General features: G+C 51.5%; 1 protein-coding gene and 1 long non-coding RNA gene across 17 annotated transcripts in view; one reads left to right on the top strand and one right to left on the bottom strand.

The window, feature by feature from the left end:
• Positions 1 to 19,138, top strand: part of LOC138916657 (liprin-alpha-1-like) — a 102,171-nt gene that overhangs the window by 57,720 nt on the left and 25,313 nt on the right. For all 16 annotated transcript variants that reach the window (XR_011423961.1, XR_011423960.1, XR_011423958.1 and 13 more), the window contains 7 exons: positions 2,457 to 2,680; positions 5,351 to 5,582; positions 10,775 to 10,926; positions 11,914 to 12,086; positions 12,480 to 12,573; positions 18,618 to 18,699; positions 18,807 to 19,007. Coding sequence is in view for 12 of the 16 variants with exons in the window: in XM_070229723.1 (XP_070085824.1) it covers positions 2,457 to 2,680; positions 5,351 to 5,582; positions 10,775 to 10,926; positions 11,914 to 12,086; positions 12,480 to 12,573; positions 18,618 to 18,699; positions 18,807 to 19,007 (1,158 nt within the window). In the remaining 4 variants the exon portion in view is untranslated. The remainder of the gene's footprint in view (positions 1 to 2,456; positions 2,681 to 5,350; positions 5,583 to 10,774; positions 10,927 to 11,913; positions 12,087 to 12,479; positions 12,574 to 18,617; positions 18,700 to 18,806; positions 19,008 to 19,138) is intronic.
• LOC138916661 (uncharacterized) lies at positions 5,718 to 7,785 on the bottom strand. The gene is made up of 2 exons (XR_011423963.1): positions 7,604 to 7,785; positions 5,718 to 6,347 (listed from the first exon to the last, which is right to left on the bottom strand). It is a non-coding gene; the product is annotated as an uncharacterized lncRNA (long non-coding RNA).

The following is a 19,138-nucleotide window of genomic DNA, read 5'->3' as shown; positions in this document are numbered from 1 at the left end:
CCTGGGGCTGAAGAGTGCACTTCCAGGCTCACTCGCCTGGCTCTGCCTGGCCCCTCTCTGGGGGCTGCTTGAGTGTCCTGGAAAGGTGCCCGCCAGCTTTGCTCCGGGCTCATTCTGAGAGAGAGCCAGGAGAAAGCCCCAGAGCCTCTGAGGCCCTGGTCTGGAGGCAGCACGCCTTCACCTGGGCTGCACTCGGTGCGTCAGAGTGAGTTAGCGAGTTCTGCCCTCACTGTGGGCCAAGGGAGGAGTGTTAGAGAAGTGTGGACGTATATTTAAACCACCACAGGGTTTCCGATGGTCATAAGCAGGGAAAGGAAACCCGGGGTACCCTGAGCTGTAGGAGGGGAATGATAGTTTTAAGTAGGGTAGCCAGTGAGGTCTCACAGGGACGGTGACATTTGAGCCAAGGAAGGGAAGGACCCATTTGGAGATATTAGAAGGTCATGCCAACACGATGTGCTGATGGGTTGAATATAGAGTATGAGACAAAGAGGCGAGTGAGGCCCCCGAGGGCCCGTGCTTGAGCAGCTGGAGGCTGGAGGCTGTCTCCTGCGATGAGGAAGACTGCGGGGCAGGGGAGACGAGTGGAGCCTGGCCCTGATCAGGTCGACAGCCCTATCTGCTGTCCAGGTGGACGTGTCAGGTAGGCAGTTGGATATTCTGGCCTGGAACCCAAGAGAGAAGTCTGGACTAGAGATAAAGATGTGGGGGTCATGACCATACAGATGGTGTTTAAAGGTGTAAGATGAGATCAAGTCCAAAGTGGGTGCCTGTTGATAGAGAGGAGCTTCCAGGATAGAGCCGTGGGCCCCTCCAAAATTGAGAGGTTGGGGAGACTGAGAAAGGACCGGCAGGAGACTAAAGAGTGACAAGGAGGTAGGCAGAAACCCTGGACAACGGGGCCTGCAGCCGAGTGAGCGAGATGCTCAGGGAAGAGGGAAGAGCAGCAGGCCTGGGCCTGCCGATGGGCCAGACGAGAGGGCGGTGGAGGTCAGTGGCGGACTTCTTAAGGTGGGCGCTTTGATCCTGGAGCAGCTCTGTGGGAGGGGAGGTGAGCAGGAGGAGAGGAGGTGGAGGCGGAGTCGAGGCGGCTCTGGAGACCTTTTACTCATCGGGACGAAGTGCAGTGGTGGCTGGAAAGAGACGTGGCATCCAGGTTCCGTGGTTCTGGTGTGTTATCTGAAGGAGGGAGAAGGGCGCAAACCTTCTCAGGCTGATGGGTGTGGGCCAGTAGAGAATCGATTACCCCGAGAGAGGGAGGGAGCACAGCAGGCGAGCCTGGAGTCAGCCAGAGAGGGTGCGCCTCGTGCCCAGAGGTGGGGCTGGCCTGGGTGGGGGCCCAGGTACCTGGCCGCGACCTCAGATCTTGGGAGGGGAGGTGGAGTGCATGGGTAAAGGCCCGGGGGACGGGGAGATAAGCCAGCAGGGCATCTCAAGTCTTGTGGTTGCTCTAATGTCGTGTCAGTGAAGTGGGAGGCAGGGCCCTGGGCTCAGTGAGGACGGGAGAGGAAGAGATGGAGGCTTCGAGAGAGGGGCTGAGACAGCCGCACGGGATGGGTCACGTGGCCCCGGCGCGCATGCCTTCTCTGTGCGCGTTCTGATTGCACACGGTACCCCTCCATCACGCGAGACAGGAGTTGGCTCGGCACAGAGGAGCCTTTTCTCCGAGAGCCTCAGTTCTCTAGAGACCGTGGTCCGCCAGCTCGCTCTTCCCTGGGTGTTGAGACGAGTGCGTCCGACGGCTGCCCTGCTGTCTCCTTCTGCCCCTGCCTGCTGCTGTCTGTGCTCGTCCACACCGGGCTCAGAAGAGGGAGGATTGGGGAACTCCAGTGAGGTGTGTTACTCGATAACACTAGTACAGTGGTGTGGCAACTGCAGTGAACACAGCTGCCGTGGATCTAGTGAACTTTTTACTTCCCATTAGCGTGGCTGATCGTGCCATGTTTTTGTGTGTGTGGTTTTTGTTTTTGTTTTTGCTGAGGAAGATTAGCCCTGAGCTAACGTCTGTGCCGGTCTTCCTCTGTTTTATATGTGGTTCGCTGCTACAGCGTGGCCAACTAGCAGTGTAGGTCCAAACCCGTGGATTCAGGCCACCGAGGCAGAGTGCACCGAACTTAACCACTATGCCACAGGGCCGGCCCCCCCATGGTGTATTTTTCTAATTTTCAGTTTTTGTTTGCACTCGGTCTTGTCACCATTGTGAATAACGTCATGGAAATGCCTTGTGTCCACAGTGAGATGTGACTGTTACCAGGCAGTCTAAGTAATTGACTGTCCTGCCCCTGAAATACTGCCTGCTTAATACGTGTCAGCAACTTACAAGCATGGCCTATTTTTCCAAAATCTTTTGGGCTTCTATTTAAAAGATATTTAAGTTTCTGCTAGGTTTACTGTAAGTTGCTGTAACTTGGTTGTTATTTTCCATCTTTGCTGAGATTTGATTTTCTTGTTTCTAGGTACAGACTCTTAATGAACAGGATTGGGAACGTGCCCAACAAGCGAGTGTCCTGGCCAACGTGGCGCAGGCCTTCGAGAGTGATGTGGACGCGTCCGACGGCGAAGACGACAGGGACACCATCTTCAGCCCAGCTGGCCTCTTGTCCCCCAGTGGGCAGGCCGATGCCCAGACGCTGGCCATGATGCTTCAGGAGCAGCTGGACGCCATCAACAAGGAGATCAGGTACGTGGGCTTGTGCATAGCACCACAGACACCATGCATGTCTCTAAAGAATTGTATGCTACCTAGGACAGTCTGGAAGAAATACCGTGGACGTATTCTACACGTCCCATGATAGTAAAACTTTGTTCAATCCTGTTTTAATAGTTTTAAGTTCTGAGGTTGCCCTTGATTGGAAAGTTCAGTTGACCGGGCGTTCTCGCCACAGTTGTGGTGTGGGTACACTTGTGTAAGATCTTGCAGAAGGGTGAAAGGGGTTCGGTCCGTTCCCCCACGAGCTGATGACACAGCTGGAGAGCGTTGCCGGGGAGCTCAGTGTCCACCTGTGCCACTCTGGATCCCAGGCCGGGTTCCAGAGACGGGCGGGGTGCAGAGAGCTGAGCGCACATCGGAGGAGGCCTCCCTGCTCCGAAGTGCAGAGGGGAGCTGTGGTGTGGGGCAGGGCACCATGGAGAGCCAGGAGGGAGGTGGACTGGCCTGGCGCCCTTGTGGGTAAGAAGCAGGACTCTTTTCACGGGCAGTGCCAGGTGGCGGGTGACTTACGAGGAGAAACGCCAGAGTTCAGTCCACTGGCAAGCGAAGGTGAAACATGCAGTAGGAAGCGGGAGGGAGAGTTTCCTGCCCCCCTCCAGCCTGAGTGTCCCCCAACTCTGAACCCTGCGGGGGGCAGGGAGCTGGGGCAGCGTCCACCTGCCGCTTGTGCCTCCTCCAGCGCTGAGGAGGGCCCTCTTGTGTGTCTTTCAGAGCCTCACGTTTTCAGGTGTGTCACCCAACCACCTGGAACAGAAAGCCGAGGTTTTCAGATTGGCAAATTCCCACTCCTACTTGCGTTTTCCTCTATTAAACTAATAGAATGTGAAAATTGGTTCATTACAAGACAGTGGTCAGGGGCAGGCCCCATGGCCGAGTGGTTAAGTTCACGCGCTCCGCTTTGGCGGCCCTGGATTTCACCAATTTGGATCCTGGGTGCTGACACAGCACCGCTCTTCAGGCCATGTTGAGGCGGCATCCCACATAGCACAACCAGAGGCACTCACAACTAGAATCCAGCACTATGTACTGGGGGCTTTGGGGAGAAGAAGAAGAAGAAAGAAGGCGACGATTGGCAACAGTTGTTAGCTCAGGCGCCAATCTTTAAAAAAAAAAAAAAGACAGTGGTCAAAGAATGGTTTGAATCTTAACCTCGTCAGTGTTTCAGAGGTGTTTTCTTTCGAAAGCCTCTTAGCAGTTATAACAGTGAATTTACACGACAAAGGGCCGACTGTGGGGTGCAATCCAAAGACTTGCCAGTCCGAGGGGGGGCTGTCCCCGTGGCCGAGTGGTTAAGTTCCTGAGCTCCGCTGCAGGCGGCCCGGTGTTTCGTTGGTTCGGATCCTGGGCGCAGACATGGCACTGCTCATCAAGCCAAAGACTTGCCCGTCCGAGGGGGGATTAAGAGGCCTTAGGTCTGGGGTGCAGGGTGACAGGGAGCCCAAGATCTGCCCTGTCAGGCCTGAGGCAGCCGTGGTCCGGTCCTGCATGCACACAGAGACCAGCCGTGTGCCGGTGACCCTGCGGGAGGTCCGGGCAGAGTTGCTGCCAACATTTTGTTCTTGTCAAGCTGACACAGACGCCAAGTGCCAGTTCCTGCGCAGAGCCTGCGGGAGGGAAGGAGGGGCAGAACTAACTCCAGGGAGAGCTGTAGGCTCTGCAAGGAAGGGGTGTGCGGCCTGCAGTCTGCCTCCGTAAACCACGGTTCGTGTGCTGTGTTCAACCCCGCAGAGCCCGGAAGACTGCCTTTCCCCATCGCTGTGGGAAACGCGAAAGGATTATAAACGTCAGCTTTTATTTTTCACAGTGTATTGCTAAGTAAAATGGGTTCTTCTTTATGTAGCAAGTTGACCTGATATAAATGGTAAATTCTGTCCACTGCCTTGGTATCAGTAACAGAAAGTACTTTCAGAATATATAAGTAGAACTTTAATTGGACAGGTTACTGCAAGGTTACTACTAATTTAATATTAGAGTAATGATTTGCATAGTCAAATATTAAAACTGCTGTTTAAGCATCCACTATACATTAGGAGAGAAGAGCTTTAATTATGAATTTCCAAATTAATGCAGCATGGTTGACGTGAATTCATTCAGATGAGGCTGGTGGAGAATTCTGTCAAATAATACAAACAAAATACTTTTGTTCGAACTCAACCTTTAAAAAAAAAAAATCAATGTTTTCGTCTAGTCTAGAGACTTAAGTGTTTGGAAACTCCTGATTGCTTTGTAAATTGATTTTTTGATTATATCAGAGTTCCCAGTTTCCAGTCAAAAAAACCGATAGGTAAATGTGCAGCTGTGCCCTGAGAAGTGGGAATGTCGGAGCTGTAAAATTCAAACATCTCGTTGTGTAGTAAGAGAGTTGCCAACTAGCCCCTCCAGACTTGTGGGGTACTTAAATAAAATCAAACGCGAGTGATCAGAGATAGTTGGTAAGACTCAGTGGAAGGTGTACTTTGTGCTGTTCCGAAGCCGAGTGTGTTAAAGAGAGAAAAAGTAGAACGTTTTTGCTGAAGTGTTAATTGTTGGAGCAACTGTCATTGGAGTTTCCTTACAGTAATGCAAGCACCGATTTTTTCATCTGAACCCGTTAATCTGTCTGCTAATGAAGGAAGGATGACTGTTTTGTTTTTACTTTAGGTTGATACAGGAAGAAAAGGAAAACACAGAGCAGCGGGCGGAGGAGATTGAGAGTCGAGTTGGCAGTGGGAGTTTTGGCAATCTTCGTCGTTTTAGATCAGTGAGCTCCATTCCCCTCTACCCTGCCTCCTCGCTCGCCGGCTCCTCTCCTCCGAACAGTGGCCGGTCCACCCCGCGAAGGATTCCGCACAGCCCAGCTCCGGAGGTGGACAGACTAGGTATCATGACTCTGGTAAGGATTTGTCTTTTCTTGTGCTGTCTCCCCTCGCCCCCGACACACCTGATTTAAGTCTTGGACACCACGAATATGCTTTATTTTTAACCCGGAAGAAAATCAGGTGCATTTGTTATGCTCAGAGGTTTGAGATTTTTAAAACCAACTCATATTTAATCATTCAACAATAGCATGGTGACAAATTAATTTTAATATTGGGGTGATGCCTGAACTCCAGAGAAGTTTTCACTTGTTCAGCTCTGAGCGTGGTCAGCTCTGCAGGGTTCGGCAGCTAGGGGGATATTTTTGTTTTCCAGCAATAGACAGTGTAACAAAAGTAAATACAGCAGCCATCGTAACATATAGGAAAATGTGCAGAGAGAGTCAGTGCTGTCTGTCTGTACGTTCGGGATGCCTGACTGGAGGGTACAGAATATGCCGTCAAAAACAAAACTGAAGAAAAAGCTAAATCGGTCCTCTTAATAATGCCCTCGGTGGCATGCTTGGCACCGGTTCTGCAGGTGAATCCAGGGTGGCGTGAGTGAGAGCGCGCTGCCGCTTGGCCTCCCCGGGAAGCGCGGGGCTGCGTTCGTGCGCAGCCTCTGGAAGTGCAGGGACCGCGACAGCGTGCTGCTCTAAAGAATAGTGCCTAGCTTTCTCACGTGTTTAGTCTGGGTTTTGTGAATGCATGAAATCATGTTGACAGCGTTCTGCTTTCTCACTGCGCTTCCGTTCTCATTTCTTCTGCTACCACCCATTTTCGTTTTTAGTTGCGTTGTTAGCCTGCGTGTAATTAAATGAACCGTGAATCGCTTTAGTAGCGTCCGAAGTGGTAACTAGTCCATTTCGCGGTGTTTTGACATAGTATTTTTATAATTTACATCGTTAGCTCATTAGCTGATATTTTAAGCTCTTTGACAATTTCATGCTTATTTCCTTTCAGAGAATTTGTAAAAACAGTTCTGTTTTTCTTTTTCCTTGTTTTTGTAGTTGTGTGTGCCGGCTGACGCTGTGTCTGCTTCCGTGTTTAGTTTTGATTTCCTGTGTCATCCTTCTGTTTATTTTGTCACTGTTAGTCCAGGCCTCAGCCCGCGCTGTGACACCCCCTCCACGGGGTGCTCAGGGAACCGCCACAGTGGGGGCCATGGTGTGTGTGTGGGGGCCACTGGGGCTCATTAGTGGGGTTTCTGCGTTATCTTCGTTTCTCATGAAATAGTGTCTTTTTCCCTCAGTAGTGATACGTTTTTACTGCTGTGTCACTGTACAACAGATGTGGATACAGGCATGATATCGCTGGATCAGAGTGCTTTTATTCAAACTGTGTAGGGTTTGTGTAATTCAGAAATGAAATCTTTTATATATACAGAGATAATCCGCCAAGTATAGAATTAACGGAAACTTGACACAAACAGTATACCTTTTGGTTTTGATGCTTATATTCAAGACTGTAAATTTCATCAACTTGTTGGACATAAACAATTAATGCCTTTAATAGACTATTTTTTAAATTCACATATCTCATAGGAATCATAGAATGTGAAGATTCCACCTGCTATTCTGCTAGCTTTTATCCTTACGTATTTTCACAGGGTACCCTGCTTTAATCAAAAAATTTATGTTTGAGAAATTTTAAATCAATTTCTAGGTAAGAATTTTATATGAATGACCAATAGGTGATTAATAACTAAAAGTAGGTTTGTTCAGTTTTATAGTAAGTCTTGCAATAACTTCCTCGTCAACTAAATTGATGTTTAGAGACATGTTTTTCATTAGGGCAAACTAAGTTCTAGAGAAGTTTGGCTTAGAATAGACAACTGTTAGGGCCCTTTGTTCTATAAAATGCCGTATTTTAATAAATTGTATATGTTGTAATAGAATTTTATCTCCCTGAGTAACGATTTATAGTGTTTCTCTAGTAAATCTTGAGTAACTTACTGTTTAAATTTCATGGTGAAAAAGATGTTCCATTTCCAGTTACGTTTTCTCTGAATCTCAGCTCGCTTATATCTGTCTTGTCATTCTCTTTTTAATATATTTACCTGTACTGATCCTTGAATTTTTAACTTCAGAGTATGCAGTAAATCTGGTTTCTCTTCATTTCTTTGCATGCGTCCGTCAGCCTAGTGATTTAAGGAAACATCATAGAAAGGTCAAGTGTTTAGTAATTTAACATACCTTTGTTTCTCTGAAGTATTGACGGGCACCTATCATTTGGCATGAATGAGCCCTGTGAATCACTGACATTTAAATGGACATGTTGACACTCACCTGGCATGTCACAAATGACGATTGTCCTGTTGGAGACAGGTCACTGGTGGTTTGCATAGAATGCTGGGACAGGCGTAAGGGTGTGCCTTTCTTCCACTCATTTGCCTTCTCATCGTTGCATGCTTATTTATAATGGCTATACTATTTTTTCAATGAGAAATTACTGAAGCAGAGCCACAGATTTTAGTTTGGGGAAAAACTAATTTTAATAAGCATAGCTAGAAGGGCCGGCCTGGTGGCGCGGCACTTAAGTTCGCATGTTCTGCTCCTCGGCAGCCCGGGGTTCGCCGGTTCGGATCCCGGGTGTGGACCTGGCGCCCCTTTGCGAAAGTCATACTGTGGGAGGTGTCCCACATATAAAGTAGAGCAAGATGGGCACGGATGTGAGCTCAGGGCCAGTCTTCCTCAGCAAAAATAGGAAGATTGGCAGTAGTTAGCTCAGGGCTAATCTTCCTCAAAAAAAAAAAAAAACATAGCTAGCTGTCATGAGCTCTTACTGTATGCCAGGCCCTGTGCTGAGTGCTCTACGAGTCTGCTCTCTCGTCCTCATGGACTTCCGGTGAGATGCAGGTTACTGTCGTTATCCCCATGGACAGATGTGGAACGGAGGCTCAGAGAGGCCACGTGCTGTGCCTAGGGGCACACAGTTAGGGAACGCTGCAGTGTGGACTGGTCTGATTTCAAAACCAGGACACTGAGTCGCTTCCCCCACGGCCTGACTTCTCTGCAGATTCTCTCACCTCCTCACTCGTCCCTGACAGCGGGGGCCAGCGGGCCTCTTCTCCTTATAGATAGTCGTGAATCGGGCCTCCCTGTTCTTGGAGGACGTGCACGCACTGGGGAGCAGATCTGTTGACCAGAATGCCTTCCTCCTAACCTTCACGCCATGTGCCTAGCCTGCACCCCGACCCAGAAGCTGCCTGATCCTGCGCTGGTAGGCCGCCCTTCGGATGCTCGGGCAGCTGTCCTCTGACCGCAGCGCTTAGAGCACATGAGCTGGGCGGCAGCCGTGGGAGCCCTCCGCTGCGCAGAGCACCGTGGCGATTCAGCGAAACGCAGGCTCAAGTCCCCGCTGTCAGTGATGATTTGTGACCCGGGTGTGCTGCTCGCCCTCTCTGCGCCTTGGTTTGCCCTCCTGTTTAAGTGAAGACAACGACAGAAGCGCGCTCCTCGGGGTGGCCGCAGACGGTGCCCGTCCGTGCACGATCTGCAAGGAGCTGAGAGCTTATAACCGGCCCCGCGGCGCACAGCACGCCCTCAGTCCCGCCGACTCGCATCCGTGTTTCCCTCGGTGGGAAGGATTTCTCAGGGAAGGAAGGAGCGTGTTGATTGACGTCCAGGCAGGACAGCCTGACCCTGTTGCTCACGGCACTGTGGGCTGGCTGGCTGGCTCCTTCGAGGGCCTTGCTGTGGGGCTGTGGTGAGGATGAAAGGCAGGAGTGCAGGCATGGTGCAGACACGGGCGGCGTGGGCCGCGCACTGTCCTCCTCCTCAGCGTCCCTGGCGTACGCCGCCGTGACCCCCCAGCTGTCGGGGAGCTTCGTTCCAGTCAGCTCTGAAAGAGCGTGCAGGCCCCAGCCTGGCGGGCCCCGGGCTGGGCAGGGCCCCTCACCACGGGGGCGCAACGGGAGCAGCCACCGGCCAGGGCGGGCCGCTCCTCCTGAGCTCTGTCTCCGCTGAGGACAGTGAACTCAGTCCCGTGGACTGCTCCCTGTCCTGTTCTTTTTTGTTTTTTATAGGTGATTGTTTTAACCTCAGTTTGAAATCTCTCCCTGTTTCAGTTTCGTATTGATAGTTTCTAGCCGTCGTAGCCTTTGGTTGTCTGCAGATTGTAATTTGAAATCAGGAGAGCATGCGGAATCTATCCAGCTACGGCTTAAGGTTCTATCTTAAATGAGTTCGACTCCGTTTTGCACTAAGCCCCTTGGTTGTCACTGAGCCGCTGTGGGGCTGCAGTGGAGCGACACTCTACACAGTCGCATTAAAAAAGCCCAAGTTGGCTGCTCAGGTCTTGCTGTTTGTACAAACGCCTGCCACGCACGTTTTGAGGACTCCAGCCCTGCCTTCACCACGGAGCCACATGGATCAGTAAGACCTGCCGGAGTTAACGTTTTCCCCACCGCCTCCTTCCTGTCCTCACGTTCCCCGACACGGGAAAACTGGCAGTCTGAAGGAGAGGATCTTCCAGTGGAAGGCCAGGACTGCTTTGAGCCGGCTTAAACAAATTGCTTTTAAACCGCGTAGAAAGACCTCAGTTTATAGCATCTGTTCTGCACGCTGAGACGTATGAGACAGACAGGCGTGTCTGGGATGCAGGAGTTAGATCCCTTTTCACTTTTCCACTTGTTACAGAGTCCAGGAAGGTGCATCCCTACTCAAAATGATAGCGGATCATGGTACAAGCTATTTCTCTTTTTCTCCCAAAACAAAAAGTTCTGGACAGTTTACCCAAGAGGTTTCTGCCCTCTCTGGTGTTTCTTCTGAATGCATCAGGAGATAAACACGTTCGTCTTCAGCTCCTCATCAGGGACAGTGAGTGCCGTGTGTGCTGTGTGAGGACGAGGTTTTGGGCGTGGTTCAGATCTCGGTGCCCTTCAGTGGCTGTCCTCGTGGTGGCCTAGGATCCTAGGGCGGGCGGGCCCTCGGGCTGCGCGCCAGGAGGCTCAGGAGGAGGAGTGCCCGTGTGCCCTGCCCGGGTCTCTGCGCTCGTTCTGGTGCTCGTAGGCCAGGAGTCGGGCTCTGCTCTGTGCTCCTGCTCCTGATAAGTAAGACGGTCCTTTAACGTGGCGTTGGGCTAGAACGAGGCTGGTTGTACTCAGCAGAAAGCATAGCTCGTGGATTTCCACATAAGTTTATGGTTATAATTTAAAGCCTATGTGTTGTGGGGTTTTTTTGGTCACAGTGTGTTGTTCACTAATTTTACACTGGTCTCAACCCCTCAGTTGCCAGCCTCCCTAGAAGAGGTACGAGACGACAAGACGACAATAAAATGTGAAACCTCGCCCCCGCCCTCCCCGCGGTCCCTTCGGCTGGACAGGCTGCACAAAGGGGCGCTGCACACGGTCGGCCACGAGGACCTCAGGGACTTACGGAAGTAAGGAGGGCAGCGTCCCACCCTAGCCCGGCTCCAAACAGACCGCCTTCTCATGCTCAGCTTTCAGAAATCCATTGCTCTCTTCTTGGGGAAAAAAGTCAGAATGATGACTTTAAAGAAATACGGGTTAATTGAGTTGAGTTGATTTAGATGATGCCCTCGGGCTGCCCTGGGAGCTCAGGTGAGCCCAGCAGAAGATGCTGTCTGTTTGGGCGACGTGAGTTTAGAAAGAGAGTTCAGTGGTAGCAGCAATCTTAGAAAGCCTTCATTTCTTCAGAGTCTGCAAATTGACTCTTGTGAGAACTTTCTCTTCTTGTGGAGCATTTGCTAAGCATGTGGCGTGTTCTGAGCGTTGCTCTGCAGGACCGTCCGTGTCCCGCCGCTCGGATGCGCTCTCTGCCTCTGAGCTGTGGAGAGCCCCACCTCGTCCCCAGCGCTCCAAGCGCCTCCCCACAGGGACCATGAGAGCCAGTGGGTGACTAGTGTACTCCTATGTCAAACTACCACGGGCTGTGCTTTTGTCCCGCCCTGGCAGCCCTCGGTGGCGGGTGCAGGTGTCCATCCTCGCCGCCTCTGCAGTAGGCCCTGTGGCTCTTGTTTCGCGGCAGGGACGGTGGCACTGGGGAGGTTGCTGGGGCGCTGGGGTCAGGCCTCCAGTTGGGAGAGCATCTTCACAGCCGAGGGGCGGCCCTCAGGTGGGCTCATGGTGCTCTCTGCCTTCCATGGTTCGGACTGGAAGCCTTCTCAGAAGGAGAGCTCCGGCTCAGAGCCTCAGCTCCTCAGAAACGGTTCTCCGTGGTGGGATGGCTGGGAGCCTTCGTTTCTACACGCGATGCATTTTGCGAAGGAGACATGCCTGGAGGAGACTTGGAATGCTCGTGTAGTTGGAAGAGCAAGTATTAAAAGCGTGGAGTGTTCTAGTGCCTGTGAATGGAACGTTGTGTTGGGACGAGGGCGCTCATTAAAGATCGTTTTCTGTCCCCAAAGCTCCACAGGCTCACAGGACGGCCCCGTGAGCAACCCCAGCAGTAGTAATAGTGGCCAGGACTCGCTCCACAAAGCCCCCAAGAAGAAGGGCATCAAGTCCTCCATCGGCCGCCTGTTTGGCAAGAAAGAAAAGGGCCGACCTGGACATGCCGGCAAGGAGTCATTAGGACAAGGTGGGTGGCTTCCAGCAAACATTCTTAACCCTTAGGATGGAGGCGGGGGGCCTGCCGTGTGTGTGCCTACTGTGTGCCCCCGGTTGTTCCCACGGGCGGTCTGTCGAAGACGCTGGGCGTTCTCAGGGAGTGAAAGCTCAGGAGGCGTATGTTTTCTCTGGGACACATGCGACCCAGAGAGCCACGGTGGACGTTCTTTGGCCCTGAACAACCTGGCGTCCCAGACAGAAAGGGCTCACTGTCTCTCGAGCATTCTCGTGCCTTGGTTGCCTAGTCAGAAACTTAGCCCTTAGAGGTGTTCTTTGCCTGCAAGTGCTCTTCCACCTGTTTCTGAACTCACCTAATGCGGCCGTGTTGATTTCTCTCGCTGTTTCAACCACTGGGCCCTCACAGCTGGCGTTTCGGAGACCGAAAACTCAGCTCAGGATGCCTTGGGACTCAGCAAACTGGGAGGACAGGCGGAGAAAAACCGGAAACTTCAAAAAAAGTAAGCTTTTCGTTATTCGTCCATCTCACTGAACACTTCTCAGTTGTGCCTGATTTTTAACTAACGTTTATTTAATAAATGTAGTATCTATTTATGTGTCTATATTACCTTCTGAAAGGTTAACCTAAAGCTTTTAACAGACTGTGCTTCCTGGGGGGCTGAGAGCCTCTGCTCAGGAAGGGGGAGAGGACTCAGGGGAGGCTCCCGTCCCCCGGAGAGCTGTCTGATGAGGAGGGCTCCCCGCCAGGCGTGGGGCCCCGAGTCCGGCTCCGGTGCGTCAGCTCTGGGGGAGGGGCCGCTTAGCCTTGCTGCACTCCCGGTTTCCTCCTCTAAGATGGGAGTGCAGCGGTACGCGCCTCACACGGCTTTGTGAGTGTTAGACACGCATCTGTCGCTACATAAACACACGTAAAGCACTGGCACCAGTGCCAGCCATCCTAAAATAGGGAGAACTGAGTGTGTAATTGCAGCCACCGCTCCGACTTGATCACCAGCATTCAGAGTTTGCCGTGCGGGCTATGATCTGTCAGGAAATATTCGCTGTGTTGCCCCTTTTTTCCTCCTCCGGTAGATTTTGTATTTTTATCTTCAATAGACTCGTGATTTTGTGGTCTGTTTATTAAATTTTGATTCCGATTTGTCTTGACTCTGAAAATAGGTGATAGCAAGGTGATCATTTTCTGCAAAGGTGCTGAGACGCTGCGATGCCCCGGGGTAGGAGCATGGAGGAATAGTGTGTGCGTGTTTCTCTGGCTTCGTTCTGATCGGGAGCAGGTTGTGTGTTGGTTGACCGTATGTCAACCAGAATTAAGTAGATGAACGAGGTAGGGAGAGACAGTATCCCAGTGAACTGGCGACTGAAAACTGAAACTGAACCACCCTCTACAACAGAAGGGGCAGTTAGCAGTCCCAGAGGGAAGCGCTGACCTTGAGAATGGGCAAGACGGGCGAGAGCCAGTGGTCAGATGGCAAAGCTGGTCCTTGCGACAGGCTGACGATTGGTAGGTTCTGTGGTCAGTCTGACGATAGGAAAGGTCGTCTAGCCACTCAAGTACCCTGAGACAGCCTCATTGGTGTGGCACCCGGGCCTACAGTGCGCCCCGAGGACCACGCTGGGGCCCGGGGACCCTCTCCCCTAGAGGCCACGTGCCTTTAGCTGTAGAGTTGCCGGTTGGGTTCCCTTTTGTGAACCCTGCCTCGTTTTCGTTCTCTTCTCAGAATCGTACTAATCTTCTTGACTGGCCCACTGCTGGTCTTATTTCAGGCGAAGTGCCGTTGTTTCTGTTATTGCTCACCATGCCCTAGGAATACTCAGTCTTTCAGGTCCCCGTGAATGGAAATCCGCAGACACCATTGAACAGCAAAACGTGCTTTGAACGTTGCTGTCTTTGAACTGTATAAAAATGTTTTAAAGTAACTTGGGTAATTGCCATTTGCCTTTGTGAAACGTATCCCAGCCAGGCCTTTTGCCTCCTGGAGCCATGCCAGGAAAAATGTGTCCCTTAGATTTTGCTGACGTGTTCTAGTGCACACGCTTGCACATGCTGGAATAAAATCCGTAAGGTTTGTGGCAGTGCGCCTCGGTCCTCGTCCCCAGAAGTTCATGGTTCCTGTAGGGTCACAAACTATTCAAATTGGCCCAAGTTTGGGTCACCCTTGTTTTCTAAATTTATTTTGTCATTCGCAGGAGGTATGCTTGAGCACTTGGCTGTGTGGAGACAGCCTTTATTGTTTGTCCCGGCGCGTGACTCCGTTTGCCGCTGCGTGGGGAGCGTGTGTGGTGGTGGGTGGTAGGCAGGTTTCTCTGGAGCTCCGGGTTCCCCGTGATGGCATTGGCTCTGCACTTCTGTGTCACCATAGCTGTAACTGTCTAGGGGCAGGCCGTTCTCTGAACTCTGTGGTCGTGCACGGCAAGTTCTAGGATGTACTAGTAAGTTACTAGGGAAAAATTCAAAGTATGGAGGTTATTTGTCTGACTACAGTGGGTAATTTTAGTTCTGTCAGTTAACCAGAAATAAAATTGACTTTAGGAAAAATGCTTTATTTATAATTGTGGGAAAATGTTTGAGTTATCCGGAAAAAGTATTATTGGAATACAGTTTTACGTTTATGGCATTATAGAGGTAAGAATCAAAATACGGTCCTCAGAAATATTTCTTTTTATTACCTCAAAAGTGTGCCTTTAGCTGCCAAAGTCACACAGCCAAACACATCCACTTTTAGAGAGTTTTCAAGAACCTGGTGACTTCGGTGGAGAGCTCACTTTCAGGTTTTGTCAAAGTTACATAAAAGAGAGTGGTGGGCGCGTTCGGTGCTGGACATGCTTAATGAATCCGTGGAGGGTACCGCTGGCGTGAAATCAGCATCACTGTGTTCGTCCGCTTGGCGGTGCTCCCACAGCGTTGCCGGGCGTCCCTGGTGCTGTCTGAACTCCGTCGCCTTAAGTAACCTGGTGTTCTAATGCTCTCTTTCCCGTTTCTCCCTGGTTGACTCTAGTGTGGTCACAGGGTAAGTTGAGGCGGAGGGTGTGCTGTGCTGAGCGTGTGTTACAGCCTGTGGCGTTGGCGGTCACCAGCCTCAGGCTCTGAACTGAGGTTCCGGGAGAGTCGTGCTGCTTTGCTGAGAGCTGTGCCGGGTCCCCTCACCCTGGCCGCCCCCACCCCCAGCCTCTGACAGCGAGCTGCACCCCATGGCGGGAGTAGTGCTTTGCGTGGGCCGTAGAGCCGTGTTTGTGACATGAGCCCAGCAGGTGTTGGTGCAAGGTGCCATGGTACTGAACGTGTCAGCCTCAGAGAAACGAGGTGCGTGTGTCGCTTGGATGGTACACCTTATCTGGGGTCTGGTCAGCAAAGCCCACACCGCTTCTCGTTATGAAAGATAACTTCATCATCGTGTCCTGTTCTAGTTATAAAACACACGCCGTCACTCACGGGTTACATGACGTTTGTCTCATCCGTGTGCCTGTTCCCCAGGGGATTTAGCATATTTCTGAATGTCTTTCTCCTCTGACTCTAATGTTAAGGCTGGGAAGCATGGCACATCAGTTTCCTGGTATAGAGGTATTTAAAAAATCGCCCTTGGGGTCTAGAATGATCTTCGAGGGAGGAGGTCAAGTCCCAGCCAAGCAGCCGCGAGTTGCTGGCTGACTATCGCAGGCCCAGCGCTCCTCCCTTTACCCCGCAGGGACGGCAGCCCCGCCCTTGTTTCTCGAGTAGCTCTCTGTAAATGGAGATCGCAGATCCTAAGGGTGGACAAAGCGATGACAGAGATTGCAGTATCTCCAAGCAGAGGAGGGAAATACGTAACAACAGAAACCAGACGAGTCTTCTGTTTGCTCTGGACAGTGGTTTGGGGCCGTAGAATCTGGGCACACAGAATACACCTCATTGCCCCAGGATATCAGCTTCTGCCTCAGCCTCTGCAGAACAGAGGTGGGTGCCTCGGGTAGACTTAGGATGCAGAGAAACACACGGCACTTGAGAGGCCCGCCGCCTTCGATCTCTCGGGTTTCAGGCCTTGGAGCGAAGGGCCAGTAGAAGACGACCTCGTGCCCTGGCGGTTAGCTGTCGCGAGGACTCAGCAGCTATCGTGGTGATCTCTGGTTGCGGTGAAGTCGAACCACACGGGTGGTTCTGTTGATTCTTAGAAAGTGCTCTGATGAGTAGTCACAAACGAAGGAGAGCGGCCGTCTGCCTGAGGCCGTTCTCAGTGGCCAGCAGGGAAAGGCAGTTCCTAGACCGAGCAAGAAGGGAGCGTATTTGTTCGAGAAACCGAGCTCCAGAGAGGGCAGGAGTGGCGCTGGCCCCGGCGTCTCCAGTCTGGTCTCCGCATCCTGTGCTCACCCTACCCTGCACAGCTTCCAGGGGCGCTGCCCTCTCCTCTCCCACGGGCAGGGGCCTTCTTCACGTGACAGAACAGTCACCCCCAGAGAAGAAGGGGGTGCTGGTGTTCCTGCCTGGGGTGATAACGCAGGGATCTGGCTCCGTGTGGGGTCTTCAAGGTCACCAACTAGCCTGATAGGGGAGGGAGCTGGAAGCAGACAGAGACCTGGGCCGGCCGCCCAGCTGGGGTCTCCTCTGTCCTCGCGCTCACTTCTCGCGTCTCTCTCGGCGGCATCTAAGAGATGCATCGTTCTCCCTCCATTGCCTTATCGCCCTTTCAGCAGGGCGCTGGGCCTGCACTGTGAAACCCAGAAGTAATCCATACTAGAGAAAGCTGTTGATAAAAGCCAACGACCATTGCAGGTGAAGTCAGAAGGGTGTGCACCAGTCCCCAGATGATGGAATTACCAGACTATTTTTAACCCTATGTTCCTGTGTACAGTGAGTGTCTGTTTCATATGAAAAACGAACTCTCTGCCAAGTGCCCCGGACTCAGTACCTGTTTAGTTCACTTCAGAGTGTGGGGATCGGAAAGCCCTGTTGGCCCGGCACCAGTGCCATCCCCGCCCCTCCGCCGGGCCAGGCGGGCAGGACTTGGGCCTTGACCGTGCTGTCAGGGTTCAGGTCTTTCCCTGCTCTGTCTGCCGAGGAGGTGTTTGTCTTGCTCGTATGGCTCCTATGGCTCACAGACATGTTTACATAAGATAGAGCCACTGTCCTTGAGGAGAACTTGTCCCCAGGAAACACAAAGTGGCACTTAATTCAGCACACTGGCGGTCGGTCCCGCCCAGCGAGGCCCTCCTCCCCCCTCCATCCAGCATTGGCCTCCTGTGTCAGGGGGACGGCAGTTCCAGTGGACTTGGCTGCTTTTTTATTTATGAGTAGCTTTGCTTATTTGAACTAGAGAAGTTTGCCCCTTGTTAACTCTACTTGAGCTATTAAGATATTTGTTGCATCCTCTGGTCGAATTATCCTGGATAGTTACAATATCTGTTATTCCCCAGAAGCCTAAGGGTGACTTAAGGAACACTTACTTGAGATCCTGTGTGAAACGTTTTGAGCTTTAATTGTCCGTAGACTTCATAGTCTTAAGAAAAGTCTAATAGCATTTCAATATGTTGAAGAGCTGTTATGTATCTTTAGAAGTAAAAGATTCGACGACGTGTTCTGTAGAAATGATTATGGAAAATGACTTGGGGTGTCGGGGCGCGTGCGGTGAGCAGCCCCGTCTCCTCTCCGAGGCTCTCCCTGTCAAAGTGATAGGGTGTCTTAGAAAGGCTTGGAGGTAAACAGCACAAAGCAGTAAGATAAGATTCGTGAAGCTTCTTTGTTCTCTCTTACATAGCCATGTTCCCAGTAGACAGAATCATTTGCAAAGATGGTAATGTGGTAAAGTTCCAGTTCGCCTATTTGAAAATCAGGCCTACAGAATATTTCTGATCTCACGAGGGCCCTGGGACTCCTCCCTGCCTCCTGCCCCACGGTAGCTGTCAGCGCAGGGCATCTTAGGCTCACACTCCGTCTGGGGTCCTGGTAGAAACTGTCCGGGTTGAAATTTTCTGGATTTGAAGCCTGTGGGTTAAACCACAGAATGACCCAATGTCTGAATTTAGCAAGTACCTAGTTAGCTAACTAGCAACGTGGAAGAGAAACAGCCAAAATCCAGTCCACTACTTGCTTGCTACAGTAGACCATTCCTAGTGTTAAAAATCCACATTGTTCTCGGTGTTGGTGGTGTGAACGCTGAACGTTTGTGAAGCTCCCACAGAGGCAGGCTTCTCTGTTCAGACCCGGTCTAGTTTCCTCTTTCTCCATATTTTCCCTCATCGTTTAGAAAGAGAAGAGCGAGTATGTTTTCGCTTGAATGTCCTACCTTGGATACAAAGGCTCTGCTGGGTTTTTTTAAAGTGGGTAATAACTCTTTAATTCTGCGAGGAGATGATTCTACAGAGAACCTTGTCGAGTCCGTCAGCATTTCATTGTTCAGGAGTTCTTCCTGACATGTACCAAACTACCGTTAAGTGGATGGTTTAGAAGATGAAAGGAAAATAATGAGATATGTGCTACTATGCTTGTGAAAGTGTATAGAGCGAGTACTCTGCTAACTTGCTTCCTGTATGCGTGTGATCGAGTCTTTCACTGTGACTGTCTGGTTATTTGTAGGCATGAGTTGCTCGAGGAAGCCCGGAGACAAGGTTTACCTTTTGCACAATGGGATGGGCCAACTGTTGGCGTCTGGCTGGAGGTATAGTCGTCTTTCGATCCTGGATCAAGTATGTGACTCATGTGAACGTGTTAATCCATTTCACACACTGTGCATAACCTTCTGGCCTTAACATTTCCTGTCTCTAGCTCTGGGTTGGGTTGCCAGCCTGGTATGTGGCCGCCTGCCGAGCCAACGTGAAAAGTGGGGCTATCATGTCCACCCTGTCAGACACGGAGATCCAGCGCAAGATCGGCATCAGCAACCCTCTGCACAGGCTGAAGCTGAGGCTGGCCATTCAGGCGATCACGTCCCTCACGAGTCCGTCAGCCCCTCCTACGTCAAGAACGGTGCGTCTCCCTGAAAGCAGTTTATCCCCTCCTGACGTTGCTTCTCCAAGTCTTCGTAAACACACCCAGGGCTCCGGTTTAAAATTTCAGCCTGCAGAAACGTCACAGCTTCTAACGGGTGAAAACTGAGT

Source organism: Equus caballus, chromosome 12 (assembly GCF_041296265.1).
Source record: "Equus caballus isolate H_3958 breed thoroughbred chromosome 12, TB-T2T, whole genome shotgun sequence".
Lineage (NCBI taxonomy): Eukaryota > Metazoa > Chordata > Mammalia > Perissodactyla > Equidae > Equus > Equus caballus.
Note: the sequence above shows the minus strand (reverse complement) of the source record. Positions and strands in the feature narration are given on the sequence as shown.